Source organism: Apteryx mantelli, chromosome 10, assembly GCF_036417845.1.
Source record: "Apteryx mantelli isolate bAptMan1 chromosome 10, bAptMan1.hap1, whole genome shotgun sequence".
In the NCBI taxonomy this organism is placed as follows: domain Eukaryota; kingdom Metazoa; phylum Chordata; class Aves; order Apterygiformes; family Apterygidae; genus Apteryx; species Apteryx mantelli.
The window spans coordinates 11,411,092-11,437,693 of NC_089987.1; the positions used below are offsets into that span (position 1 = coordinate 11,411,092).

At 39.6% G+C, this 26,602-nt stretch overlaps 1 protein-coding gene across 1 annotated transcript; it reads right to left on the minus strand.

The window, feature by feature from the left end:
• Positions 1–332: 332 nt before the first annotated feature.
• Positions 333–24,582, minus strand: GPI (glucose-6-phosphate isomerase). The gene is made up of 18 exons (XM_067302488.1): positions 24,372–24,582; positions 19,199–19,289; positions 18,198–18,266; positions 15,161–15,280; positions 12,946–13,029; positions 12,706–12,852; positions 10,841–10,912; positions 9,722–9,766; positions 8,774–8,827; positions 7,801–7,861; positions 6,061–6,104; positions 5,668–5,820; positions 5,168–5,297; positions 4,732–4,808; positions 3,231–3,359; positions 2,636–2,711; positions 2,488–2,554; positions 333–1,026 (listed from the first exon to the last, which is right to left on the minus strand). Exons 1-18 carry the CDS (start codon positions 24,488–24,490, stop codon positions 903–905), a joined length of 1,662 nt encoding a protein of 553 aa, XP_067158589.1. The 5' UTR covers positions 24,491–24,582; the 3' UTR covers positions 333–902.
• Between the last annotated feature and the right edge of the window lie 2,020 nt (positions 24,583–26,602).

The following is a 26,602-nucleotide window of genomic DNA, read 5'->3' on the forward strand; positions in this document are numbered from 1 at the left end:
AGGTGTTAAGGAACACAAGCACAGAGGGTTAGCAGTGGTAGAGAATGATATAGGATGTAAACAACTTGTTTACAAGTATTGTTAAATTGTTATCTATTCAGTTTTTGTTGCAACTATGATGCTGATTTAAGAAAGTTGAGAGAAACGATCACTGGAGGATACAAAAAACAGCATTTCTTCTGCAAGCGATGACAAGCTTCAGGTTCATATAAGTTCTTGAAAACTGTTTGGAAAGTCAAGAGATCACTGTCACTCCAGGAACTTTATTCCCCTTTTAGAGAGCTGTTTGTGTAGCTTTTCCATAGTTGATGAAGAAATCAATACATATCATCTACTGCTATTAGTAGACTTTACTTTTCACAGTACCACTGAAAAAAAGCTGTGTCTTTATCAAATGCATAACATCATGTGATCTGAACAATTTACAATTGAATACATTCTAGTTTCAGGCTTATAGCAGAACCAATCCAAAAAGACAGTGACATACCAGACAGAAGTTAGTTTACTTTGCTTCAGAGGATCTTACACACAATCAGTGAGGCAAAGGTTATTAGGTCTGCACTTTAAAGAAAGTGAATAAGTTTTACTCATCCATCATATCTTTTATTTTCTAATATCAGTACGTGACCATCTTTAAGGGAGCTGAGGAATAAGTGAGGAACATACCAGCTGCACTTTATGGATTAACAACCACAAAAATAGAAAGCAACTATACAATCTCTGGGTTTCACAAAACTAGTTTTCATTTGTAACACTTGACGCAACAAGATTAACTGCAACAAGTTAAGAAGCTACTTCTGTAAAGTGCTATTTTGTTAAAAGTGGCTAAAAAAAAAGCACAACTACAACATAGATTTGAGTATTTGGTGGTTAGATTTTTGATGTCCTCCGAGTCTTTCATTTCAGGCTCTATGTTTTTTGATGAAATTAATGAGCCCATTTGTTGAGCTATCGTGAGATGTCACTGGAGCATCCGACTCCAGTTCAGGCTCAATTTTCTTGGCAAGTTGTTTTCCAAGCTCAACTCTGCATTTATAAAAGCAGGAGAGGAAAGAAAAATAACATTAGTGCTAGCAGCCTAAGCTATTTACTATAAGCCATTGATGTTAAAATAGGTGCTAGTAAAAGCTAACTTGACAGTGAACAGTTTGAATTTGTTTCTTTCCCTCACAATTTACTGACACAATTAAGTTACATGAATGTTATTTAACTCAGTGCCATTCATGACCAGAGGTCTCACAAGTACAGCTGCTTAGCTGAATAGACAGCACTTAAACTGCAGCATGTCAAAATCATAAGGTTGTTTTAAAAGTTAAGCCTTTCTTTAAAAGTTAAGCCATTCCGTACAGTTTTCCCCTTTTGCCTTCACTACTCATTTCTGCTATACAGTCTGTCCCAATGCAGACTGCATTCAGCTTGCTACTGTTCATTGGTTAACATGACATCACTCAGAACACCAATTTGTTGATATTGACTTGATGCTACATCAAGCTGCAGGAAACCAGACTGGATCTGTAACATGCTCTGCCTGCCCTCTCCCTTCCATATTTAGTTTCAGATTTCATTCTGGATTTTGATGTGTTGCAGTTGCAGCTGTACTATTTATTCATATGCCCCTCCAGATTTCAGAATTGATAACAGATACCTACAGCTTTTAGACAGTCTTCCCATTTTCCATTTCTATTGCAATGTTTTAGGTAAAGAAACTGCTCTGGTAGCAAAACTCTGAGAAAACGTATATAAAGAAAGGCCAATCTTTAAGCAGCCTTTTTAGAAACGAGTTTAATGTAAACTGCTATTCTAGGCCTGTAAAGCAAACTTACTCTTCCAAATAACTTCTCATAGCATAGGCAAAGTTTCACCTGAAAAGTCTTATCTACTCCCCCAGTCCCTCTTTCTCCTGCATAAGTTTTCACACAGTATGTTGTACAGTTAATATTACTGACTAAAGATTACAAAGAACATCTGTGATTAGCTCCTGAAGCTAGCCTGCACTGGACCTAAGGCTGCTATATCTGAAGACATCTACCAAGAACGCTTTTGTAACTCCAATATAGAAAAGAAAAAAACCAAAAGGTGGCCAGTCTTCTGCTTGGCAGATGCCACTTAAGCTGCCTATTGAATGTTTCTAGAGATGTAAGGCAACTTATTTTCCCCTCTACAAGGATTACTTCTCCAAGATGGAATTTAGCTTGCTTGACTATTCCCCCCTCCTATCTATTACTGCCTTTTTTGCCCCCCCCTTTTTTCCCCCCAAATTTAACTAGAATAAAGGTTTTTAGTTAAAGGTGTATCCCTGTTCAGCCATGACAGCTTTGTAGATTTTCTGGGGGATAAGTCACTGTATCTGATTTCTATTTAAAGTTATCCTATGATCTTTTGCTTTAAGTATACAATCTATTATTTTGCATTGTCTTTCTTTTGTCTAAGAGATGCCAGATTGGTGCCACAGTTCATAACTACACAAGAAAGATTAAGGATACTTACCCCCACTGGTCATAGCTGTTAATATCCCAGACAACTCCTTGAACAAATATCTTATGCTCATACATGGCTATAAGGAGAAAAAAGATTCATCAATAAACTATCAGAAAGCCTCAATAAGCATTCACAGTTAAGGAATCTATTTACTTACCAATGATGGCTCCCAGAGTGAATGGGTTGAGTTTTGTAAACATAATGGAATTGGTTGGACGATTTCCCTCAAAGACCTTTTGAAACAGAAGTTATATTGTAATCCAGCACTTTAAAACTCGCATCAGAAACACATTGTTATATTTTTCTATAGCCCACATTGCATTATTTGTTTTAACAAAAAATAGAAAAGCCTTAAAGGCTAACAACAATTTCAACCATAAAAACATGAAAACAATGCAACAATTTTATTACAAGCACAATGTTAGAGTGTTATTGCCAAAACTCAGTACTGGCTACTGTATGCTGTGGAAGTAGCAAAATATAAATCAATATCCAAGGGGAAAGTGATGAGACAGCTCAACATTTATGAAGTGCCTTAAAAGGCTTCCTGATCAGCATGCTATTAAGAGTCCCAGACCTGACAGGGTAGAATCTGTAGTGACATTTGCTGCTGTCAAGACAGTAGCACTTCATAGCCACCGGAGGGCACTGCCCCATTAGCAAAGTCCATCTGCCAGGCGACCAGTGCAGTGTCCTCACTACAGCAGTATCATTAACTGGAGGAAAACTGGCAAACGCTAGGGCCTGGTTACCTTATGGGGAAGCAGCTTCTCCAGAGCATCTCCACTCAGCCCTGCAGCCTGCAGCTCCTTGCGAGCTTCATCAGGAGTCTTCCCCTTCATCAGGGCCTCAGTCTGAGCAAGAAAGTTGGCCAAAAGGATCTAGTGGGTAGAAGGAGGGGGGAGGGGAAGGAGGCGGGAGGGAAAGCATCAGCTCAAGTTACTATTCCCTTAGCTGGGAGAGTGATATCTAGTGCTCGAATCCAGACTGAGACCTACTCTAGAGTGACAGTCTTATTTTCAACACTATGGCTGTAAAATGTAGAATAGTTTTCTCTGTGTAATGCCCACTATTGTCATATTAGAGTGCTGGGAGACTTGATTACTACTTTTATAGCATGTCAGAAACGCACAGAATTGCTCTAGGGAATCCTGCCCCTGCTGACAACAAACCTTCTAGTGAGGACAAAGGAGCCAGGATTTCACATGCCCTCCTTCACCCACTCTTGGCTACACTTTTAATCCATGCCACATCACATGCATGGAGCACCAGCTGCTTTTCCATAAGGATTACTTGAAGTTAGCCAGCTAATATACATATTTACTCTAAATGAAGGAAAAAGCTTAACAGCATACCACATACCAACCCCTACCAATAACAGAAGTTTTTCATTTCCTGTTCCTTGCCTAATGTTAGTTTGCAACTTGTCCAGTGGTTTTGTCTTATCAGTTACAAAGATACTGCAGTTACAGTATCTACAAACATTTTCTCCCCCTCTTTTGCAAAGTCATTTTAAAACTTTCATCTGTACTTGGTGTTACTTGACATAAAAATTGCTAATATGCAATTTAAGTAACACTTCTAATCTGAAATCATTATAAGAGTAGAGCTTAGCCTAGGACATACTTTTTCTGAAGCCTAAAACTGATGGTAGAGCTGGGCACGTTTCCACCTAGAGAATTTAATTAAAAAACAAAAAACCCAAAAAATACAACTTATTTTGTTCATGACATGCGATTCACTGAAAATCCTTAGTTTACATATATGTTAAACTGTAAAATGGAATGAACTGGCTAAAGAGTTCCATGCATAAGTCTCACCTTAACCATGCTGATAAATTCTTTAAATTTTGTCCTAGAATTTTCAGTTTTTGCAACAGCATCTTTGTGGCAGTTTTTAATCAACTGAGAATTTGCTTCTTACTCTGCAAGATTAGTTACACTCCTTGCTTTCCTACAAGGAATTTTCTCTCCAAATGTCTGATTGCTCAACTCTTCCCAGCCTCAGTAAGCCAACAGGCCACACTTAGTCTACTTCAAGAATTCTGGCTACTGTTTCTTCAGGAACAAAAACACCACTGGGTATGCAATTATGGTTTAGAGATTGTTTCCAAGTCTATTGTGAATGTTCACAGAGCCTGTGGGTATAGTTTCAAGGGGACATTTAGAAATCTGGCACACTGCAATACTGGATAAGCTTCAATGCCTTCAGCAACAAGAAAATATGGGTGCCCTGATAAAGAATGCTTATTACCTTGTGATGCAAGCCATTTCTGACTGGATGCTGGGTCTGGACTGGGATCAGAAAGTCACAGGGAATCATGCGAGTTCCTACAAGGAAAAGCCATGTTAACTCTGCAATAGAGTAGGATTTTGAAAGTCACAGAAAAATTTCAATTCTCACCCCACTTTCAAAGTTATTGGAAGTCTCAGATATTTTAAAAAAAGCTTTCTAAAAATTGCATTGACTGTGCAGAAGGGGCTGTGACAAAGCTCAATAATTTCAGTTTTAATTGACACTCCTTACTGTAAAGTTGAGAGCTCCATTGTGTAGTGTTCTAAAGTCAGTAATTAACACCATAGTGATGTGATGCTAGGTAAAACCTGACCTTTAAACCAGTGTCACTTCTGCCAGCTGTTGCCCCTCAAAATTTAATTCCAAAACAAGCCATCCAGTAGTTTTAGTTTACCTTGATGAATGAGCTGGTAAAAAGCATGCTGTCCATTAGTGCCAGGCTCTCCCCATACAATAGGACCAGTACTGTAGTCCACACGAGATCCTTTCTTGGTAATGTATTTGCCATTAGATTCCATGTCACCCTAAAAGGAGGAAAGGACAGTATTCTTTGTTTTAAACTAAATTTTTCTACTTGTTCCTGAAGAACCACACAGTATATCAGTACAAATTGCCATACATGCTTGAACTAAAGTAAGTGCTGCTCATTTATAGAAATTTCATAAATATCAAGGATATAGCTGCTTCACTTATGGACACTAAGACAACTGAAGCCTGAAGGAAAAAAAAAATCTCTAAATTAATTGGGGAAATAAACTGATAGCAATCTTGGCACCAGTCATCTTTAAGTGATTGCAGTTTTAACCTAGAAACATTCATTCTGGTTCTAGAACCAGGACAGAAGTACATCTACACACTCACTTCTTAAAATCTTCCATTCTGTCTGAGCCTTACCTGCTGGAAGTAGGCAGCAAAGCGGTGCATGTATTGGTCATAGGGCAGAAGGGCATGGGTTTCACATCCATAGCAGTTTATATACCAGACCCCCAGCATGGCCAAAAGAACTGGCACATTCTTCTCCAGTGGAGCAGTGTGGAAGTGATTATCCTTTTTAGTCACAGAAAGGAGAGAAAATTTACTTTTGATAAGGCAACTGACATCCCTCCCAAATTTTAAATCAGGTTTATTGCTGCTTTGATCTGGCAGGAGCTCTCCAAGCACAGTCATTTTAGAAGCAAGATGATGACAAGGGTACCCGATCTTAAGATAACTGAAGACAGGTTGGTTTCTGAACAATGTTGTGTCAAATTAACAGGAACAAATTTGATACAGGCATCCCACACTCACCATCCAGTGGGCTCCTGCAAGCAGGCTTTCAAAGTTGTCATAACCTAACAATGGAAAAAAGTCAGTTTTTACTATTACAGCTCATACTTGATTTCTCTAGAGTCCTAAAACAGTTTAGGTTTCTTGTACATAAGAAGGCTCCCAACCACTAATTGAACTTAAAGTTGCACTTCTGCTTTTTGACTTCTCAATGCACCCCATAGGCTCAATATATTCAGTTACAATTAAAACTTAGACTTCAGAGTTCAAGTACAACTTCATGAAACATGCTTCAAAACCTTTCCCTAAAGTCTTCATTCAGGCAGAAACAGCAACTAGGAAGAAAACAGAGGCCTCAAAACCAGGATGTGCATTAAAGGCTGCATAGTTTTCAGCTAGTTGGAACGCTCAGTTGCTTCAATCACTCCAGACACAGTGGGGGAGACTTCCACAAACTTTACAGAGAAGAGCTTATGCAGCAGGGATACCTTGAACTATGTTTGTCTGAGGAGAAACAATTATAGCAAGGTCTTCTGAGAGAAACAGGAAAACAAAAAACCCTTTTCCTAACAATTCACCCAATTTTGTTTGCCCTGTAATTAGGGTATTTAATTGCCATTCATTTTCACTAATGAGCACTTTAACTAACACCACCCTTTCTTGCAAACCCAGAAATCCTGTCTCTTCTTACACAGGAAAAAAAAATGAGACAGTGTTGAAACAGCTGGCAATCAAAGTGGCAGCTCTGGGAGATGAAGGATCTAAGAGCAAGCAGCACAGGGACTGGCATGTCACCAAATCTGTCTGAAGGCAGAGATGACCAGCTTACTGCAGACAGAACATTACTGCCTGACAAAAGTTTATTTTACTATTCACATAGGGTTTTCCACACATGACAACTCCTATTCACATCATTCAAAAAATATCACAACCCATGTTTTACCTTTAACTTCAGTCTAATGCAACTTTAATTTTCATTTAGAAAATGTTACATTTTGATTTTAAATACCTGGAAGTAATGAGGGACCAAAGGCATTTTGCTAAACAGTCTGTTCACCAAGAAACAGTAGCTCTTAGAGCTGTAAGCTGTTCTACATTCAGTGTGTTCTCTACCTGTGTTTGAGATCTGCAGAGATCCCAATGGTGCCCCATAATGCAAGCAATACAAGTAGATGGGGATCAATTTACAGGATCTTCTTAGTTTGCTCCACATCAACTGCAGATACAGCTAGTGTTCCTATATCATCAGGCCCCATAGCCTAGGAAAACAAATACTGGGGAAAAAAAGGAAGGGATAGGAAAAGGAGCTCTTAGTGCTAAACAGTTCTTAGGCAGAAATGAAGACTTAGGATTTGATGTCCAGTGTATGTATATGTACCTGCAGAAACTAGATGCCTGACTTTTTTAAATAAGGAGTTTATGAATGTCAGTTGCAAGGTCTAATTTTCAAGATTGCTGATGTGGCTTTACATAAACCAGGCACTTTTGCTACACAAGTGACTGAAAGTGTAATTAGCTATTTGTACGTAAGAATGAGTCATTTCCAAAACTGCACTCAGAGCTAGTGTAGAGGCTCAACATTTTTATTCCACTGCAGATTGTTTTTGCACAAACATCCAACTGCACAGAGAAGAGGTTGGGTAAAATAACATCTCTGCCACAAATTTGATCCACAATCCAATATTGCTAACATGTTGCATGATTATATTCCTAAAGCAAACAAATTAACTCTTGGCATTGGTATATCACAGGAATACCTACCAATATGCAGGGCAATGGAGAGACCAATGGCTGACCACAGAGAATAGCGGCCACCAACCCACTGAAAACAAGAGATTGGTTTACACAGATGAAATTCAAGGCTTTTAAATTTGAATTTATTCAAACTGTTAGGAAATAGCATGTGTTCAGAACTATTTGCATCAAAATCAATATCCTTATTGGCAATAAATCACTACACTGTATATGGCATGGTCAAAGGGACCTACACCTTATGATAGCCCCCTAATTACACCTTTTGAGGACTTTCAAGTTATCCAACTGGTCTGGAGGCTCTGATTTATAACATTTATTGAAGCAGTTACCTTGATAATGACTCCAGCTCTCTCAGGCATGTGTCAATACTAAGTAAAGCCTGCTTCACCAAGATTATGACATTGTCTAGGGAAAGATAGTGTTCTAGATCATTTCTAAACAGCAGCTTTAAAGTCTAGTTTGTCAGGCACATGATCATGAGACATGAACCAAACTGTTTCTGATTATTTAAGTATAATAAGCACCAAGATTAAGGGCACTATACTTTCAAGTGTCTACTATGAAATATCAAATTAGGCTCTTGTTTTTCAGATGTTTGACCTTTACAGGCCTGGATTATGTACAGTAGACCCCAACAGTCAAATGTCACAGCTTATAATAACTACTTACACTGACAGCAATAAGCTAAGGCTTCTATCTCCTGTTACCCAGCAGCTGATTAGACAGCCAAGAACATAGAAGGCTCTTCTTCAGACTTTTGACAGCAGGATTTTAATGGAAGGGCCAAGAGGTAAGACTTTGTTCTGCTTGCCTGACATGTTTGCAGTTTGCCTTTAGTCATGATTCTTCAGGTGTTTCAATACAGATATTACAACTACTAATTTTCAGTTCTTTTTGGCACTGACATGTATTTAAGATTTTCTAAAGCAAATTATTCTAACAGCTGATGTCTACCACACAACTTCAAATGTTTACTTACATCCCAAAATTCAAACATGTTCTCTGGGTCAATTCCAAAGTCTTTAACTTTAGGCTAGAATAAAAACAGAAGTGGGTAAGACAACCATAAGCAAAGCTAGAGTTCTTAAAAACCTTAATGTCTAGTAACAAAAAAAAAGATTCAAGTGGGGTACCCATTTAATACATGATTCCCTAACTATATCCTCCAGTTCAAAAATACATAGCATCCATCAGATAAAGTATGCCTCTATTTCCACAGATCAGTCTAACATTGTTCAGCAGTATCAGAACAGAAAGTTCAATTCAGTGATATAAATTGACCAGAAAGTGTTTAAGTGGTGAAACATAGTTAGGAGTTAAACTGGCATTCATTTTACATTCAGAGTCAAAAGTAAGGAAAGAAGCTTTATACCAGGGACCTCACCTGAAGGCTTCAATTATTGTAGAGTCTTTCTAATTGCTACAGCTCTTTCTACCCCATACCCTTTTGCATGCATTTTCTTACAAATGCAATCACCACATCAGGGTACATGACACTTTACATGCAACAGATTATTCACATAAGCTACTTGCATCACTTCAGCATTTATCTAAGGAGTCTAGGAGAGTACTATTTGCTTACAGAATGACTACCTTCACACACACACACACACTCAAGTAGTAACAGGTGTCCTTCACTAATAACAACACAGACACTTCAAGTAAGAGATTTTGACTTCAGATTTATAAAGTTCTACAAAAAAAAAGTACAAATCTGTAATGGAGCTACCAGTCCTGCTAGAGTTCGTTACTTTGGAGGCATTTCAATTATTTTCAGTAGAAGAAATATATATTGTTTCAAGAGAAGGCTAACTCCTGGTATTCAGGCAGTCTGTCTCAAAAGACATGCTTCCTTAGTGGATTTTAAAATGAGGCCATCTTAAAAGTACAGAAAGAAATAATGTTTAAATAGAATTGTTATACTTACACCATTGGTAGACAAGGCAACAAAATGCTTGGCCACAGCAGAATGCTTAATAAAACAAACAGACTGTTAGATCTCGAACACTCATTTTTCATTTCTGGTCATAAAGCTGATTTGCTACCATTTACATTTAAGCAAAATACTGTTGACTATCACCAGTTATTTTTGCATTTATCAGCTTGAAATCACCTTATTCACATTCACTGTAAGATTTGACAGCATGCCTGTCTGAAAACAATAGTCTGATAACGTTCTTAGGGCCTCCCTCTGGAAGCAGTCACTACTTAAATAGTAGGCTGCCCTAAGATGAGTATGTTATCAGCCTGCAACACTACTAACACTTTGGAGCAGACAGTTTGTTGTACACATGCTACCCTCCTGGCTAGGGCCAAAAGTCAAGACTGCAGAATATCTGTTTCTTGGTATCTACTAATAAATCCCAAGCTACAGATTTAAACTTTGGTCTTTCAGCAAGTCTTTTGGTGAACTAAGAACTGTTCATAACAGTAGCGCAATGGAAAATTTCAAAGCCCAGCTTTCAAATCAAATACAACTATCCTGACTGGAACAGGTTAAGACCATCTTAGCTACCTAAGCAGCCAGTATCTGCCCTTTTTCCTTTCAAGGGTTAGAAGTGGGAGGGAATGAGCCAAATACAAGGTTTCTATTCATAGCGCAGACATCTGCCATAGAAATGCTGGTATATCACTTAAACAATAGCTTCATTTCTAGCTTTCAAAGATTTGCCAAGAATTGAAAGGTGATGACCTGTAGACATCATATTCTTGGATTTCCATGTCAGTAGTCTAACATTTGCACCAAATTATTAGTCAGCTCTAAGGCAGACGCTACAATATATTACTTTAAAGGAAGGATTTGCGAGAGCAAACCATGACAACTACCCATAACGAAAGCCTTCTGTGGTTTTATCAGTTAGATCAGACATAGCAGGCTGTCACTTTAATTACTGTGCACTGAAGTGTTGTGTACAGCATTTGCTGAGCTACACAACTTATGTTCAGGCAGCTACTGGCTCTGCTCCAAAGCATGCTTAGAAAGACCAGGGAGAGGCTGCACAATAGAAAGCTATTACATTATGTAACCTAACCATATTAGACTTACATCCTTAGCAGCATGTAGGAACCACTCTTTGGCTGTTTCTGCATTGGTGATCGTTTCTTGGGTGGTGAAAGTCTGCACATCAGAAAACAAGGAAGTAAGCAAAATATACTGTACTAAATCTAAGACAAGTTTAGGTTGCTAAAATATGAGCTAAAGTTGTTCCAGCTAATCAGAATAGAATTCTAGATATTCACAATAAAGAGCTGCTGCCACATTCCAGGAAAAGTAATTTTGTCAAGCCAGTAAAGACTAGTCTTTCTAGGTTTATCTTTATAATTTTAAACTAGCATTTATCTGGATTGCAATAACTATTCATTTCTTACATTCCCTCTCTTCCTTCCCTTCCCCAAACTGATATGCAAAACCTTGAGACTAAAAGTTTCTACTTTAGTCTTTCATTAGAGTGAATTTTTACTACTCAATTAAAAAGAAAATAATTGAGCATCAAAACAGGATAACCTAGTTGGATTATCCTCTCGTTGTTCAATTCCTGTTTTTCCACATCTGAGCACTCATTTCTGCTGAGAATTTTGCCATAACTTTATTTTGCTGACTAGAGAAAACATTTTCTTGCTTCATGAAGTGTGCAAAGAAGGTCAGTCATGCAGTTCTCTTAAGATCATCTACAGCCATTCTGATTTACTCAACCATCAAAATTCAGCTTTAGGGGTGAACATCATATTCATCCTACTCCCATCCATCTCCAGAATTATTTCATTATGAAACAGAGGCCTATTATGGAAAGCTAAAAAATACTATTCATCTTCTTCCAAATATACCCAATTATCTAACTACAGTTTGGCAAATGGAAATTGAAGTGTTACTCTTGCAATTTGGCAATATTTTGAGCCTTTGAACCGTGATGCTTGAACTCAATTATTCACAAAGTAACACTAATGGTCATTTTCAAAGTTTCCTTCATATTCCATAGGTTGATGGATTGCAGTACTGCCAAGATGAAATAAGGGGCAGTACAATAGAGCATGGCCAGCATTATACACATTCATTTGTTGCAGATGGTCTTCAGCAGCAGAAGGGTTCTACTGTGCTTTAGAAGTGAAGGGAACCCAAGTTACATAACTATGAAGTTTTCTTCATCAGTTCCCTCTGATAATACAGAAGCCAGTATTCTTCAGAAAGAAAGAGCTAGCAGCTGGCAATTATGCTTATAAAGTTGCTCACAGCTGAGGTTAAAAAAATGCAGGTATTAACTCTGTACTCAGAAATAAGTGTTGTCTTATAAAATAACAGCAGAATATCTATCCATTTGCAAATAGAGAGACTTAGCATTTATAGTGATCAAGGAACTCAGCATTTAAGTTCTTGGCAGGGGGGGAATGACATTTCATCACTGCACTAAACCAGAGTGAAGATTCCCAAGCTAAGTATAATTCATTCAAGCAAACTTGTTTGCAGTAACATTACACTGTGAACTAGTTAGCACTGTACTTCACAGTATGCAAGATAAAAGGATCACCAACAACCTTAAGTAAGGAAAGAGAAAGACCTTGAATTTCAAGAACTATATAGGATCCCAGATTCCACCCAGAGAAGAACAGTAAAAGAAACATTTGTGAATGAACTTAAAACCTGGATTGAGAAGCACATCCAAGACAACAGAAAATTGCTCATGTGTATTGTGTATTTAGCTTAAGTCATTTTCAGTGATCGATTTGTGGATCCCTAAACATTTTTCAGTAGTGGCACATAAACCTGTATTGCAAGTTTAGGCTGAATCACAATTGGCCTGCATAAGAATAGTCCACACTAAAAGTTACTGATACAGATCTTCCTGTGGAAGAGTATCTATTCTGACTTAATCCTTTACAGTTTAAGTCACACACCAGCACTTATATTAGACATACCTTTGATGCAATGATGAAGAGTGTTGTGTCAGGGTTAAGCTCAGCCAGGGTTTTGGCTATGTGAGTACCATCGATGTTGGATACAAACCAAACACGAGGGCCTCCCTTGGAATATGGTTTCAGGGCTTCAGTTACCATCAGAGGGCCCTGGAGAGAAGCAGCATAATTAGGTTTTAACATTTTCATTGCAGGAGTAGGCACACTCAAAAGATGTGAAAGATATGGAAATTAGGAGCTTACCAAGTCAGAGCCACCAATCCCAATATTGACCACATCAGTTATTGCCTTTCCAGTGTAGCCTTTCCATTCACCACTACGGACTCTCTAGGGCAAAATATATAGCTGTAAATATTTCAGTTATGCTAAAGTTGTAATGATTCTAACCCTGGAAGTAGGTTGTGTTTTCAGGCACTGTTGCAAAGAATCTTCTAAGCAGACTTTTAAATAAACCTATACTAAAAGCTACCTTCTTAACTATGTATTTGGTTAAGTAACAAAAACCACTCATTAAGAGTTAGAAATTAATGCACATCTTTGAAAGAACAAACTGCAAGATCAAACCAGCCTTCTTTCTGTGCCCTACTATAGCATTTACAATAGACAGGTGTATTAAAGGCAAAAGAAATCAAGCTAAAAAAATGAAGAAAACACACCCTCAGGCATTAAATTATGAAAGAACATTTGAACCTGGAAGTTTTCCTTAGGTGTCTTCAATTAGAAGCGACTTCACTAACTAAATTCAAAAGCTTTAAAATAGGAACAAAGCCATAGATATATACATTTATGTGCAAACCAAACACTCAAAACTTTCCTAATGCCTGTATGTTTTGCATTAAAATATTCATTCCCAAGCTTCACATGGAACATTTCTACTCTGTTCTCACTTCTTTAACAGTTACTGAGAGTTCTGACAAAATTACAATAAAATATCAAAATGTTGCATTGATTTTTGTCCATCGTGCAATCTATGCATTAAACCTATTCCAATCACAAAGTGAGCCTTGCAAGTATCAGCCTATACCATACACACCTCTATATATGTTCCAAATCAAAGCCATTTCTTTTCTGCAACAGATTAATAATTTCATTATGCTGATAGTAGCTCTCCCTCCTGACAGATCTGCTTTAAGTTAAAGCTTTCTGTTTTTTTCCAAATGTAGAATCATTTGAGTATACACCATTAACTGTAGCCTGTAGATGAGGCTGTTATAGTTTTAAAGTCCCATCTGCCTCTAAGGGAGAATTGACTAAATCAAGTGTCTTTATATTAATCTTTCCAGAAAAGACTAAAAGTGTTTAGCATGATATTAATTCTGCAAAGAAGCTAGATCTGCATGGAAAGTGACATTTACAAGTGCTGATGATTGAAGCAGTCTTTTATCTATGAAAGAGGTAGCATCAATGAAAATACTTTCCCATTTCTCACTACCAAAATCTTAATCTTTATTATGAAGAGAAACTCCAGGGTGGAAAAAATATTCAATTTCTGTGCTCATTCAGTTCTTAGTCTGAAAAAACTGCCAAATTCAGAAATAATTGTCAATTACTGTGGTTTTGGCACTCATCCATTGGGAACTGGACATAATCCAGACTCATTTTGTCTAGGCTAACAGTCTTAAATTGGTGGTACCACTGGCCACTACCATCTGGATAAGATCCACAATAGCAATCAAGCAAAACCAATTCCTCACAGCCATGTTTAAAGTGCATTTGAACTATTCGGGGAGCTTTACTTTGTCACACAAACTTGCTTTCTTGTTAGAGTGCTCTATGTACAAAACTACTGATTTCCAGTTCTCCAATGATAATTTTCTCAACTCATCTGACAGATTCCTACATTTTAAAGAACACATACAGAATGAAAAACTACTGATATTTAAGGAGATTAGTAGAGTGCTGTATTTAACTAGGGAACAAAAAGTTTTCACACTGCTAAAATGGCAAACAGAACAGAATCATAAAGGTATCTGACCTAAATTGTTTTAGAGATCTTCTGGCTTTAAGTAGACCATAATCAAACTGCAGGTAAGCTGCGAGTATCTAACTCTCCTCCCCATTTCATAGAAATTTTAAGAGGCAGTTTCTACTTATTAGATTCAAGTAGCTGAAAAGTTAACAAGGGGAAAAAGCAACTTATGAACGACACCTTATTTTTAATTATTTACAATATTTTTGAAGTTTCTGAAGTAAATGCAAGATTTTTGCTAAGAAAGCAAGATCCAGAAAGCCCATTAAAGAAAAATGACAGGAATTACAGCAAGTAAAGCAAGTCACACTCAAAACAGCTCACAAACCCCATGCTTGAACCAGAAGAACAGTTATATGCCATATTCATTTATACCAGTTATTCTCCCCTCATTCAGTCTACAATCAGTGCTTCACAGTATACATGTAATAGAACCTGGTTGGATATAGTAGAAATATAGAAAAAATACACTGTGGTGGTGCTTTATACCTGGCAGAAATGTTTCATTTTGTCCAACACCTTGTTTACTTCTGGAACAACATCTTTCCCATCTACAAGTATTGGCACATTGGAGCGATTTCTCAGAGCAATATGAAGCACAGCTCTGTTCTGAAACAAGGGGAAGAAAAGGGGAAAAATATTAATGGAGTTAGTTCAGCATTACACCTAGGTGTCTCATCCAAAAGGCAATACAACCTTTAAGAAAATTAAAAATTGTTTAGATTAAATATGCATGTGTGTATACACACACCCACCCCTCTCCAACTACCTGATCACCCTCTCACTTGACAGAGCCAGCAAAGAGGGCTTACAATAGCATATAACACACTAAGTAAACAAATAGTTTATTGTAATTAATTTGAACAGAAAGTTCAAAATCCCTTGAAAAGCATTTAATGTTTGAAGTTCAGAATTCAGTAATACTCCATACTCAGTAATCCTAGTCTTTTCAGTATGTTTCAGGTATACAAGGGGGAAATTATGTTTCCTACTACTGAGGATACTGATCAAATCAATTGTAACAAGCAGCCAAAGGAAGTTATTTTCTCCGTCATTTTCTCAGAAGTAGTCCATTTCACATAGAAAGACAAATATGTATTTAATCATCTGACAAGGATACAATAGCCACATAATTGCGGGCAGCACATGAAGTATTACCGAAATACTTGCATACTAGGTTTGTAGGTTGTAGTTGCATTAGGTGAGAAAAATTCTCCTGTTAAGGTGCATCTTATACTAATTCTCCAGAGATACACAAGTCAAGACCCCAAAACCCAGCCTCCAACTTGCCTATTTTGGAGTTTATGGCTTTAATCTAGAATGAAGGAGTTACTATTAATACTAATGAACAAATTAAAGAATTTGTCTGCTCTGTCTCATTGTTCTTTGCTACAATGAGCAGCATTGTGAGACAAAGACAACAGCGCCAGTATGAACTGCCAGGTTACGATTTAAATACCAAATGCTAATTCAAAATCATTGAGTACGTGGTTACTGACTTGGAATATGCAAAAGCTCTTTCAGTTGCTAATTAATGTACCCACTTAAGTCTAGGGTGAACAGAAGCAATTCTTCATGACACTCTCAGTCAGGAAATGGTATTTCCAAAAGAGGTATGCACAAGTGAGTAAGTAAATACTGTTCACTATCTGGCTTGAAGGAAGCTTTGTCTTGGTCAAGATAAAGTGTCACATTTGAACCTATATCTGCTGTTATAAACCAAAATATATTTGGGTGGGCAATGAAGACTGGATCCATAATGAGTGGTCAGATATGGGTTACCTTGCAATGCACAGACTGTGCCGTATCACACTGCAAGTTTTAACTCATCTGGGATGAGCACCTGGCACTCTCACGCTTGGGTGCACTATAATTTCCACATACATACACAGCAAGCATCCAATGCCTGCAGCACCAAATACAGACAAGCCTTAAATATTTAAGAAAAATAGCTTAGAAAAAATGTTCTAAATCAGAACAAGGGTAGCAGACAAGTCAGTTCTTGCCATTAAGCAGCTTCCTTCCGTCTTACTGCTCTAAGGTTTTTAAATGATACTGTTTGACAGCATCCTGTTTTTAAAGTCTCATGACAATTTCATTGTCCACACATTCACATTCCAAAGCCAAACTTACCTGATATTCCATATGAACAGATTAAAAAAATGAATTAAAGCAAATCTAATTCCAGGTAAATAATTGACTGCAAATGAGAAATACCCTGATCAATGAAAAAAATGTTTCTAGACTCATCATAAAGGTAATCACCACATAAACTTGCCACATTGAGACACCAATGAAGCAGGGAGCTAGTAGCAGAGGCCAAACAAACAGTATTAAATTGTAGGACAAGTGTTATGTGCTAAAGCTATATCCTTTCGAGAAGTCTTCAGCTGCTATATTTGATCTCAGGCCAACAGTGAACAGTAACCTCATAATGCATAGACAAAGGTGGGCTACCTTGTAATAACCTTTGTGCTACATAAGGGTAGTGAAAGAGGCCATATCTGAGAATCCAAGCCTACAGGCAGATTTGAGACTTTTCATGCTCTTTTCCCTCTCCCTTTAACTGTGAATTACAAGGCATTAATACAAAAGGAAAAGGAATCATTTTTCCAGTGGAGCTTTATCTGGTTCTGTTTGTGTATTTCTACAAACATGCAGCATTCACAAACAATACAATGTCCAACTACTGAGTTATTTAAAGCAAGTGGCTTGTGCGAGAGTTAACTCAGTCAACAAATAAGTCAAAAGAAGCATTAATTTCTGACAATTACCTCAAACATACTAAAGAACCTTTAATATTTAAGGTAGGCCAATAAATCACGCTATACTGCTGAGCTTCTAGCTTTCATCCTATTTTTAAAGAAAAGGTACAGCTGATTCTCTGTATGTTCTAATGAAGAAGGATTTAACCATAACCATAGCCTTCACACCTACAAAGAGAGGAAAATACTCATCCTCTTACTGAAAATAGGTGACTAATTTCCCTAGAAGTTTGTTTTATAATATCTACTGTTAAATCTCACCCAAAGATAAATAGCACAAGCAACCCAAAGCAGGTGGTCTTACACAATCCTGGCTAAAGCTTTGTAGGCAGTTTGCCTAATGTCAGTACTCATAACACTTTGCAAAGCACATAAGGGATATGTGGAATGCTCCGTGCCCTCTAAGATCTATAATTCATCCCCCTCTCTACAAAAGTAAAGGGAAAGGAAGGGGAAAAAAATATATATACACCACCAAAATCTGTAAGAAAAATTAGGAGATGAATATGAGAGGGAGGATTGAATAGCTTTATACAGATTTTTCTTCTGTCTTCTTCCCAAAGTTGTAAAGATTTCTCATGTAATTAATGAAGTAAATACTAACACCAGTTTCATCATTTCAGAGTAGCACTAGCAATTAGAATAGTTCCCCTCACTCCACCCCAAGACTCATGTCTTAGAGACATGAGCATCCATAATATACACACAACTGAGAGGAAAGAACCCTGAGAGGAAAGAACCGTGGACAGAAATAGCCTTACCTCAGTGAAGTTGATCTTCTCTCCACTGAACATTCGCTCTCTGGCACTTTCCACACCCCTTGACTTTGCCTGAGAAATGTAAAAATAGATTGCTCTCAAAAATAGTAAGAAGTCAGCATGTACTACAAAGGTCTAGCTACACTGAAGAGGGTGAGCATTTACTGCATAAAAACAGTAAGCTTGTAAAAAAAATTAGATGAAATGACACTAGATTCTAGCTTAAATATAGATTCTCCTATTAAAATGGGTATTTTTAAACAGCTGTTTATTCACTTAAGAGGTTATATAGTAACACGCACTAATTGATAAAGATGCAGCGAATCCAATTTTAATTATTCAGTTTTATCTTCTAGACTACTACAGAATTCATTAATGATTCCACATACCAGCTTAGAATCCCCCTGCTACAGAAAAGTAGTGAAAAAAATTTTGCTACTGCTAATGTTTGCCAGTGTTTCCAATTATTTTTTTATTCTGTGTCCTATCCTGGTTTAGCCTTTGGCTGAACCAAGTAGTTAATGGAGGGCTGTAAATAGAGACACCACCCTAAATTGAGATTAACACAAACTTCTTCCTGAAAACATATCCAACATGTGAATATCAAAACTAAGACTACATGACATATGAAATAACTTCTGTTTTAACTACAGATAAAGAAGACATTAGCTTCTCTTGCAACTTCATATGAAGCCCTATCTTATTTTACTGCAGACCTCAGTAACAGATCCACATGCCAGCTGGCCTATTACACAGAAAAAGTCTTTTCAGTGATGGCAAGAGACTGTCCAGACACTGAAAAACAGTCTTGCTCCTTGAGGGCTAAAGGACAACGCAAGACTCAATAACGCCAAGATTTGTACACAAATGATGCTGAACTTTGACAGTCTCTCAAATTCAAAGCTGAACATACATAAACAATGTTAGAACAACCTGTGACCTGAAAAAGCCACCTTTTTTTAAACAACTATTTAGTTTATTAATTCAATGTTTTCAAGAGTTACCAGTTCCATCAGCATTTTCATTACTTCTTCTGTAATAAGATTCTTTGAATAATCCAGTAAGATATCCCCATGATCAGTATTCAGAGTCAAGCTGCCAAAAGAAACAGGTTGTTTAATTGTACATTCCTGAAGAGTGATTGTTTTAAGCAAGACAATGACAACTCCTGCACAGATTATGAAATAATTTGAATCCTAGTTATACTAAGCTAGTAAGGATGACCTGAGGGACAGATTTGCCTAAATTTCATGAAGTGATTTACTAGATACTGTAATGTCATTTTAATTGAAGACTACAATTTGCAACAAGCTACATTGTAGTGTCCATTTTCTGCTTGTGAAAATCCAAATACAAAGTAGTATTTTTTTAATGCACAGTTGGATAATCATATTCTATTTTCACTGAGCCACAATTACTTTCCACATATAACATAGGTGAAATGCTTACCACATTCTTTTGCTACTAAAAAAATTAAACTCTTCCTACAGATCATTTCAACAAATCTAGTCATGCTTTTACATGGAGACTTAAATAAGCCTGATAAACCTGTTACAACTCCAAGCACAAAAACAATCTGTCAAGTACTACACAGAATTAATCCCATTTGTGAGCTGCGTAGTCTCGCTATCCACAACGACTCAGCAGAGGTCTCCAAATTATTTAACTAATCCTCATCTGAGAGCTATAGTTTAATATTTCAAAAGACTTTAGGTTTAGATCCAAGAGGAAACATGGGAATGGCAGTCTAACAGATATCAAGCAAGTTCTTTTGTATTTACCAGCCTGGTATCTAAATGAGAAGTTCTATAGTTCCTCTATAGCCCTTTACAACAGTGTTTTCCAGCCATTTCTTCTCTTTGCACTAATTAACATATAAAATCTAATTAACATACATATTCAGTCCAAACTGAGGAACTAAAATCCTAGAAGTCAATCAGTAGGCCTTCTGTGAAAGAAGAGTGCCTTTCCTATGCCTTATTCTGCACCATTTTTTTGTTCCATGTGCTAGAGTCACAGGAAACTGCATGCATCTCAGTTCAATGTGTCCACATTGTTCATCTCCCTTGCTTTTTTATTTCCCAATACTTGGGCATAAACAATTTGCTGTTATTTTAGTGCCCACCTCTGTCAGACACCCTGCAAGGCAAAAAGATGGCATAATCATGATTCCAAACAGATTTAATATGACAGAACAGGAAAGACTGTAGAAAGGAAGGAAAGAGCAGTAATCAGCAAGGCCTCGACATTTTGGTGGTTTCATTAACTTGATTTAAAAAGCACAGTAAGATATCCCTTCTCTACTTTTAAGATAGAAGAGAGACAGTCAATAAAAGGTAGGTGCCTTCAAGCACAGTATTGGGAAGAGCATTTAATTCATAGGGGACAGAAGATGAGGCAAGGGAAGGGGGGCTGGGGAACCAAAATCAAGACTGTTAATTGCTCTTCTCCTCAGTAGGCTGTAAACAGTAATACTGAGACCCTAACTACCCAATGTAAGGATACCTGGAATATAGCTAGCTAAGTGAGGGACTGTACCTCCCACCTGATATAGTCACTCTTTATTAAAAGAGTACCCAAAAAATGCACAAACAAATCCTGCACATCTTTAACAATTTAAAGTTTGATCATTATGTTTGGAGACAAGTCCCTTAATGTAATGGAAGTCTGAACACATTTTACTAATGGAATGGCAAGGCCATTAGTATATTAATATTTCTTCACTGTTTAGAGAAGTTGAACAGTTAAAAACATGCAACAGTTTAATGAAAGAGAGACAGTCTTTCTTCTACTCCATGAATGTGGAAATCCTTAAAATCTTTATCTCATGTTTACCAGAAATGCACAACATGCTTCAATCTGTTTTCCTTATATGAAAGGAAAGTAGCCTCACAAGACCTAGAAGACAAGGTATCTCAATAAGTTCTTCCTGGATTCAAATCACTGATTTGAAGAAAGTGCCAACAGCTGAAGGATGACCCCCACCCACCCCTTTCTCATGCAAAAAGAAACAAGCAACACATACTAGGGAATACAAAGATTAACTTCCCACTTCCCACACATGTGGCAACATACAGGCATGCAATGTAATCTCATTAAACCCTTACACAGGGAGTTCCACCCTCTCCCTGGCATCTCCCTAGATCAATGGCATTCTGCTACACTACCCATTCTGCAATGCGGCATCTAATGGTAGCATTACCCAGGTGGAACAAGAGACTTGTCACGTAAGCCACATTCATATTTTAAGTGATGTAGTTCTTTCCAGTAAAGTCATCTGTATCATCCCAGAGAATGAATTTATCTCCCATCTAAACACAAACTATAAAGAAGCTGTGTGCATCGCTTAAATACACGTATAGGACTCACTGATTCCCTGGTGGGTTTTTTTACCCACTTAGACTAGAGGCTTTCTGATCCTTCAAGAAGCACTATACTCATTTTTGCAAAGTCAAATCATTGTGTAAAGTGCTCTACAAGGCTACCCTTGAGGAGTACCTTCAACCATGCAGAATGAAGCACAGCTGTGATGCACAGGGCAACTAGAAGTTATCAATACTAGTCCTCTATAATCAGCAGTGGCTATTTGCATCAAGAGTACCTAGTCACCATCCAGGTATCTATCATCCGCTGAGTTTTATAACACAGCTATCGGTTCTAATCTCTTCAAAACTAATGATAGCATTTTTCTACTGAACAATTCATGCTAGCTGTTCTTGACAGGGCTTATATTTGGGTGTCAAAGAACATCAAAGGTGTACCTTAAAGGTTTGAATAGACTCCAAATCAGGCAAGGAAGAGGATATGCATGTTTTGCAGAATGGAGGAGTGGGGACAGGAGGAGGGAAAGATCTGAGATTCATACTTTGTAGAGCACAATTAGTCAGTGTAAGGCTCTTAGGTAGATACCCTAGAGCAACCTTAAATAGATAATATTCAGGTTAGAAACCTATTCACCTCATTCCCAAAATTTCTACAGCACAGAAGTCAAGAAGCACTTTTATATAGGTATAAGCTTTTGCCTCTTTTCCGTTAGAAAAGAGATAGTGACTACCAGGAACTGACTGAAGATTAAAGATTAATTTTGCATGAGGAAAGAGGTGTAAACAGAGTACCTTGTGGCCAGTCCTCCAGATTGCTTACGCTTTCAACAGATATTAGCCACCATCATCTTGCTGATCCAACTTGTAACATGGGAAACAGTGAGAAGTATACAGGCAGATCAGTCAAACTAACCCAGGCTACCAGTTCTGCAATTTTATTTTGCTATAAGATCACAAGTTTCCCTGGTAGCCCACAGTATGAAAGTTTAATTGGGAAACACAGTTGAAATCACAAAATGAAAACATTAATATAGATTAGATAAACTGAAGTCTGACCACTGTTCCCTATCCTTAGGGGAAGCACAAAAAGATATGAAGATGGGCAGCTGTCTGAAATGATAAAGTGTTTCATAACAAATAAAATCAGAAACAATTCTGTGAGATGCATTGACTACTCTTAGTATGGATATGATGTGCAACACAAGTACAAGTACTTGAAACAACAATTGCCAAATATCTTCTCTTTGGTTAGTTTTATTTATTGATAGTGTAATACTCAAAAAAAGGAAGTATATTACACACTGGCAATTGAAATTAAATACAGACCAGAGACTAATGAAAATGTTTTACGGTTAAAGTGGCTTAGATAATCATAAAATGACAACCAAGACAACTAAGATTCAGTGCTATCCGCAATGAAATACCTTCTTAAAGCATTAAGAAAGGAACTTTATAAGAAACCTCTCATTATACCTTTAGATTTACTTCGCTAGTCATCTTCTGCTTTCCTTTGTTACCAGGATGTTATCAAACTCAAACTCTTGTCATGCGCTGGGGATAAGGGAAACTTGCAAACAGAACATGCTTTTCCTACTAGAAAAGAGCTAGTAGGTTTACATAAAAGAATATTAATCTCCTTCAACAGTAACACAAGTCCTATTAGGTGAGCCAGATGAAGTCAATACTCCAAGAAGTCTTTTAAAGACTTTCTTTCCATCAAAGCACATGACATTTTACCTCTTGTGTATTGGTATGCAGAAACTTCATGTGTAGCATTTCATTATAATCTAAAAAGTACCTAGGCAGTTCAAGAGGAAAGAGAAGTCATTTTGTTCAGGACTCTGCTGAAAAGTGACAGAAATATTCTTATTTCAACACCCAAGAACAGAATTTCCCTCTATCTGCATTACCCAGGCTCACCTTAAAATTCAATTCAGTGATGAATCTACTTAACAGCAAAATTTTCAGATTGCTTATATTGGCAGACTTTACCAACACGCATATGACTACTCAATCTCCAGCATACAGAAGTTATTAGCCCTGTTTTACAGGAGAACAATGAATGTTATCCCATTGCTTCTACTTCTTTCTTCCTTCTCTATTTGTAGCAAAAAGATGTTGCAATATATTTTCTGTAATGTGGGTAGCATGAGTTAGGGCAAGAGAGAAAGCTAAATCTGCTAAACATCACCCCTTCCCCAGTTCAGGGTAGAGGCAGACACTGACAGGACATACAGATCGCTCTCTGATCACTGGCAGTCACCTTATCGCGGGGACTTATGACTAAGCACATGGATGCGAGAGACTGGGAAATGAATGACCCACAATGCCACTGTGCAGGCTGCAAGCCGGCGCTGTGCTTCGCGGCACGTACCCTGCCGCAAGGATGAGTCAAGGACGAGCCTGCGCGGCCGCCGTGCTCGGGGGCCGCCGGAGGAGCAGCCCCTCCGGACGGCACCTCTCCCCTGCGGGGCCCCAGCCGCCCGGCGGCCCACGCCGCGCTCCCGAGAGGGCGCTGCAGGCGCCGGGCGCACGTGCCCGGCCTCTGCCCGGCTGCAGCCAGCGGCGGCCGCCTCCCCCCCGCGCGGCGGGCTGCCAGCGCGAGAGCGTACCGCCCCCCGCGGCCGGACCGCGCGGGCCCGCGGGGAGGCCCGGGCGCCGCCGCAGCCCCCGCCTGCGGGAGCGGGAAGGGAAGGGAGGAAGCGCGGCGGCGCCCCGGGCCCGGCGTGCGGAAGTGCTCGGCGCGCCGGCAGCCTCGGCGCCCGGGGGCCGCGGCGGCTGCCCGGGGAGGGCAGGGGCTGCTGCCGCGCCACGCCGCCGCGGAGGGGCGGGGGGAGAGGCCGCCCTGCCCCACCTGAATTTCTGGAAGCGATCCTTGTCGCCCTCGAAGAGCTGCCGCAGGACGAGCTTGGAGGCGTTCGCCTTGTGCCACTCCGCCAGCTTCTTGAAAAGGGGGTCGCTGGACAGCGCCATGTTAGCGGCCAGGCCGGGCTGAGGCGAGCTCGGGGTACGTCGCGGGGGCGAGCACGGCAAGCAAAGGCGCCCCCGCACCCCCGGCTTTATAGCAGCAAGCTCGGCCTCCCGCCGGCGGCCCCGCCCCGGCCCCAAACACCTCCCCCTTTGCGGGCCGCCCCGCAGGGCGGTGGGATCCCCCTCGTGGCCGCGGACGGCGTCGCGGAGAGCTGCGTCCTCGGCCCGCCTCAGGGAGCTGCGCGGGGCGCTGTGAGGGAAGAGGCGCCCCTGGGCGGGGGGGCCGCAACGGCCGCAACGGCTGCGCGCGCTGAGGCGGGCAACGGCCGCAACGGCTGCGCGCGCTGAGGCGGGCAATGGTCGCAACGGCAGCGGGCCCTGCGCAGGAATCCCCGGCCCTCGGGGCCATCGAGCACGCCCCAGTTACGAAATGCTTTTTTCAAAGCCCGGGTGTTGCTGGAAAGAGCCGTTCCCAGTCACAGGATGGCTGTGCGAGGCGGTGGGGTGCTGCTGCTGTAACCGTTGGGGTTGTGCAAGGCGCAGTTCAGGGGGCTGGAGGCAGCCCTTCAGGCCGCCCCTGCCTCGCGCCCCGCTGTCCTCGCCCACCTGTGGGCTGCCTGCGCAGTTGCATCAGTACTGCTGTTCATTTTGCTGCACAGTTAATTGACCAGGTTAAAAATTATCTCTCTTCCTTTTCCCCCCGGGGTTATTTTTAACGTCGGTCAGTCCCACAGTGTGATTCTGCATGGAGCAGCGCAGCTGAGAAGTGCCAAAGGCTGCGGGGAGAGCATGCCTTTGCTGCTTAGTTTGGCGGTGCTGCTGAAGGAAATGCTGAGCAGTCTGTGGTCTCGGCAGCGCGCCTCAGGGTAGCGATCAGAGCTCTGAATCCCAGTCTGGCATAAATACCATCCTGAAACCTGCATTAGATATCGACACCCCCAAGAAGGGGCACGCTCCCCTCTCTCTGGCATTTCCTACCGGCTGCTTTAGACAGCCCTTGCACTGTTGGCTGTTCCAGTTTTCACTCAAAACCTGAGCTCTCCCCAGGCCGTTACGTAACGAGCTTACATGTCTAAGCTGCAGCGGCTCGGGGCTGGCTGCCTGGGCCCTGGATCCCGCACTGCGAGGCGGTGGCACACCTTGGTTTGAAGACAGGCCAGGACAGGCAGACAAACAGCTGCTCAGTTCTCTGGAAAAAAAAGGCAGTTCTGAGCATAAAGCAGAATGTTGTTTAAACATGGGTGTATAAAGCCGTATGTCAAATTCTGAGGATTGTACTCTGTGGCTTAAATTAATAAATCCTGGTGAAGTCATATTTTAAGCACCTAAGCCTCTTTATGGATGTGGGCCTAAGTCAGAGTCACAGAGCAGGAACTTGATGCAGATCGCTTGAATCGCAGCCCAAGTCTTCAGGGACAGAATTAACATTTTTCCGGGTTGCAAAACCAAGAACATTCTTAACTGATCCTTAATTATATCAATACATCTGTACCTCAATTATAGTGATAATAAACTTTGTCTAAAAAAGGCCCTTCCTTGCCTCACAGTGCACTTGCTTGTTTCTAAGGTTTGGTTCTTCAGACTGAAAATAAGCATTTTAACAGGCCAAAGACTTTTTCTTCATCATAATAAAGTTCACATCCTTCATAAGTTTTCAGCTTTTTTACATCTTTGGAGGACACTCTCATTCCTGCCTATCATAGTCTTGGGCAATTTCTCCAAGACAAAGTAGCTTCCCTCCTCCTGCCTGAATCTACCTGATCATCCATCAGTGACTGTGGTTCCCTTTGTATCTTCATGTAAGGAAGGAAGATGAAAAGTAACAACTGGACTATGAAGATGATTCCACAAAGAAGCACACAAGCACCAAGTAAAACTTGAAGAAGTCACTTAGGTCATCATGTACACTGCCCCATAAACTTTCCAAATTTTCCTTCCTTTTCAAGGTCTTGAGGATAAAAGCTCAATAATACTAGACTTCTGTTCGTAGACAGCCTACAAACCAGGATATGAAGTACTTTGGCCTAATAAATATCTCCTATTAGTCATGGGGAGAGAACAAATACCCTTTTAAAACTGTTAACTTTACTGATAGCATTTGATATAGTCAGTCAT

Excerpts from the sequence above, each read along its gene's own strand:
- GPI (XM_067302488.1), bottom strand. The coding sequence starts at position 24,490 with ATGGCGCTGTCCAGCGACCCCCTTTTCAAGAAGCTGGCGGAGTGGCAC. Across the intron at positions 15,281-18,197 it reads AGAAGATCAACTTCACTGAG|AACAGAGCTGTGCTTCATAT; the intron begins GTAAGGCTATTT and ends CCCTTGTTTCAG. Across the intron at positions 1,027-2,487 it reads AACAGCTATGACCAGTGGGG|AGTTGAGCTTGGAAAACAAC; the intron begins GTAAGTATCCTT and ends TTATAAATGCAG.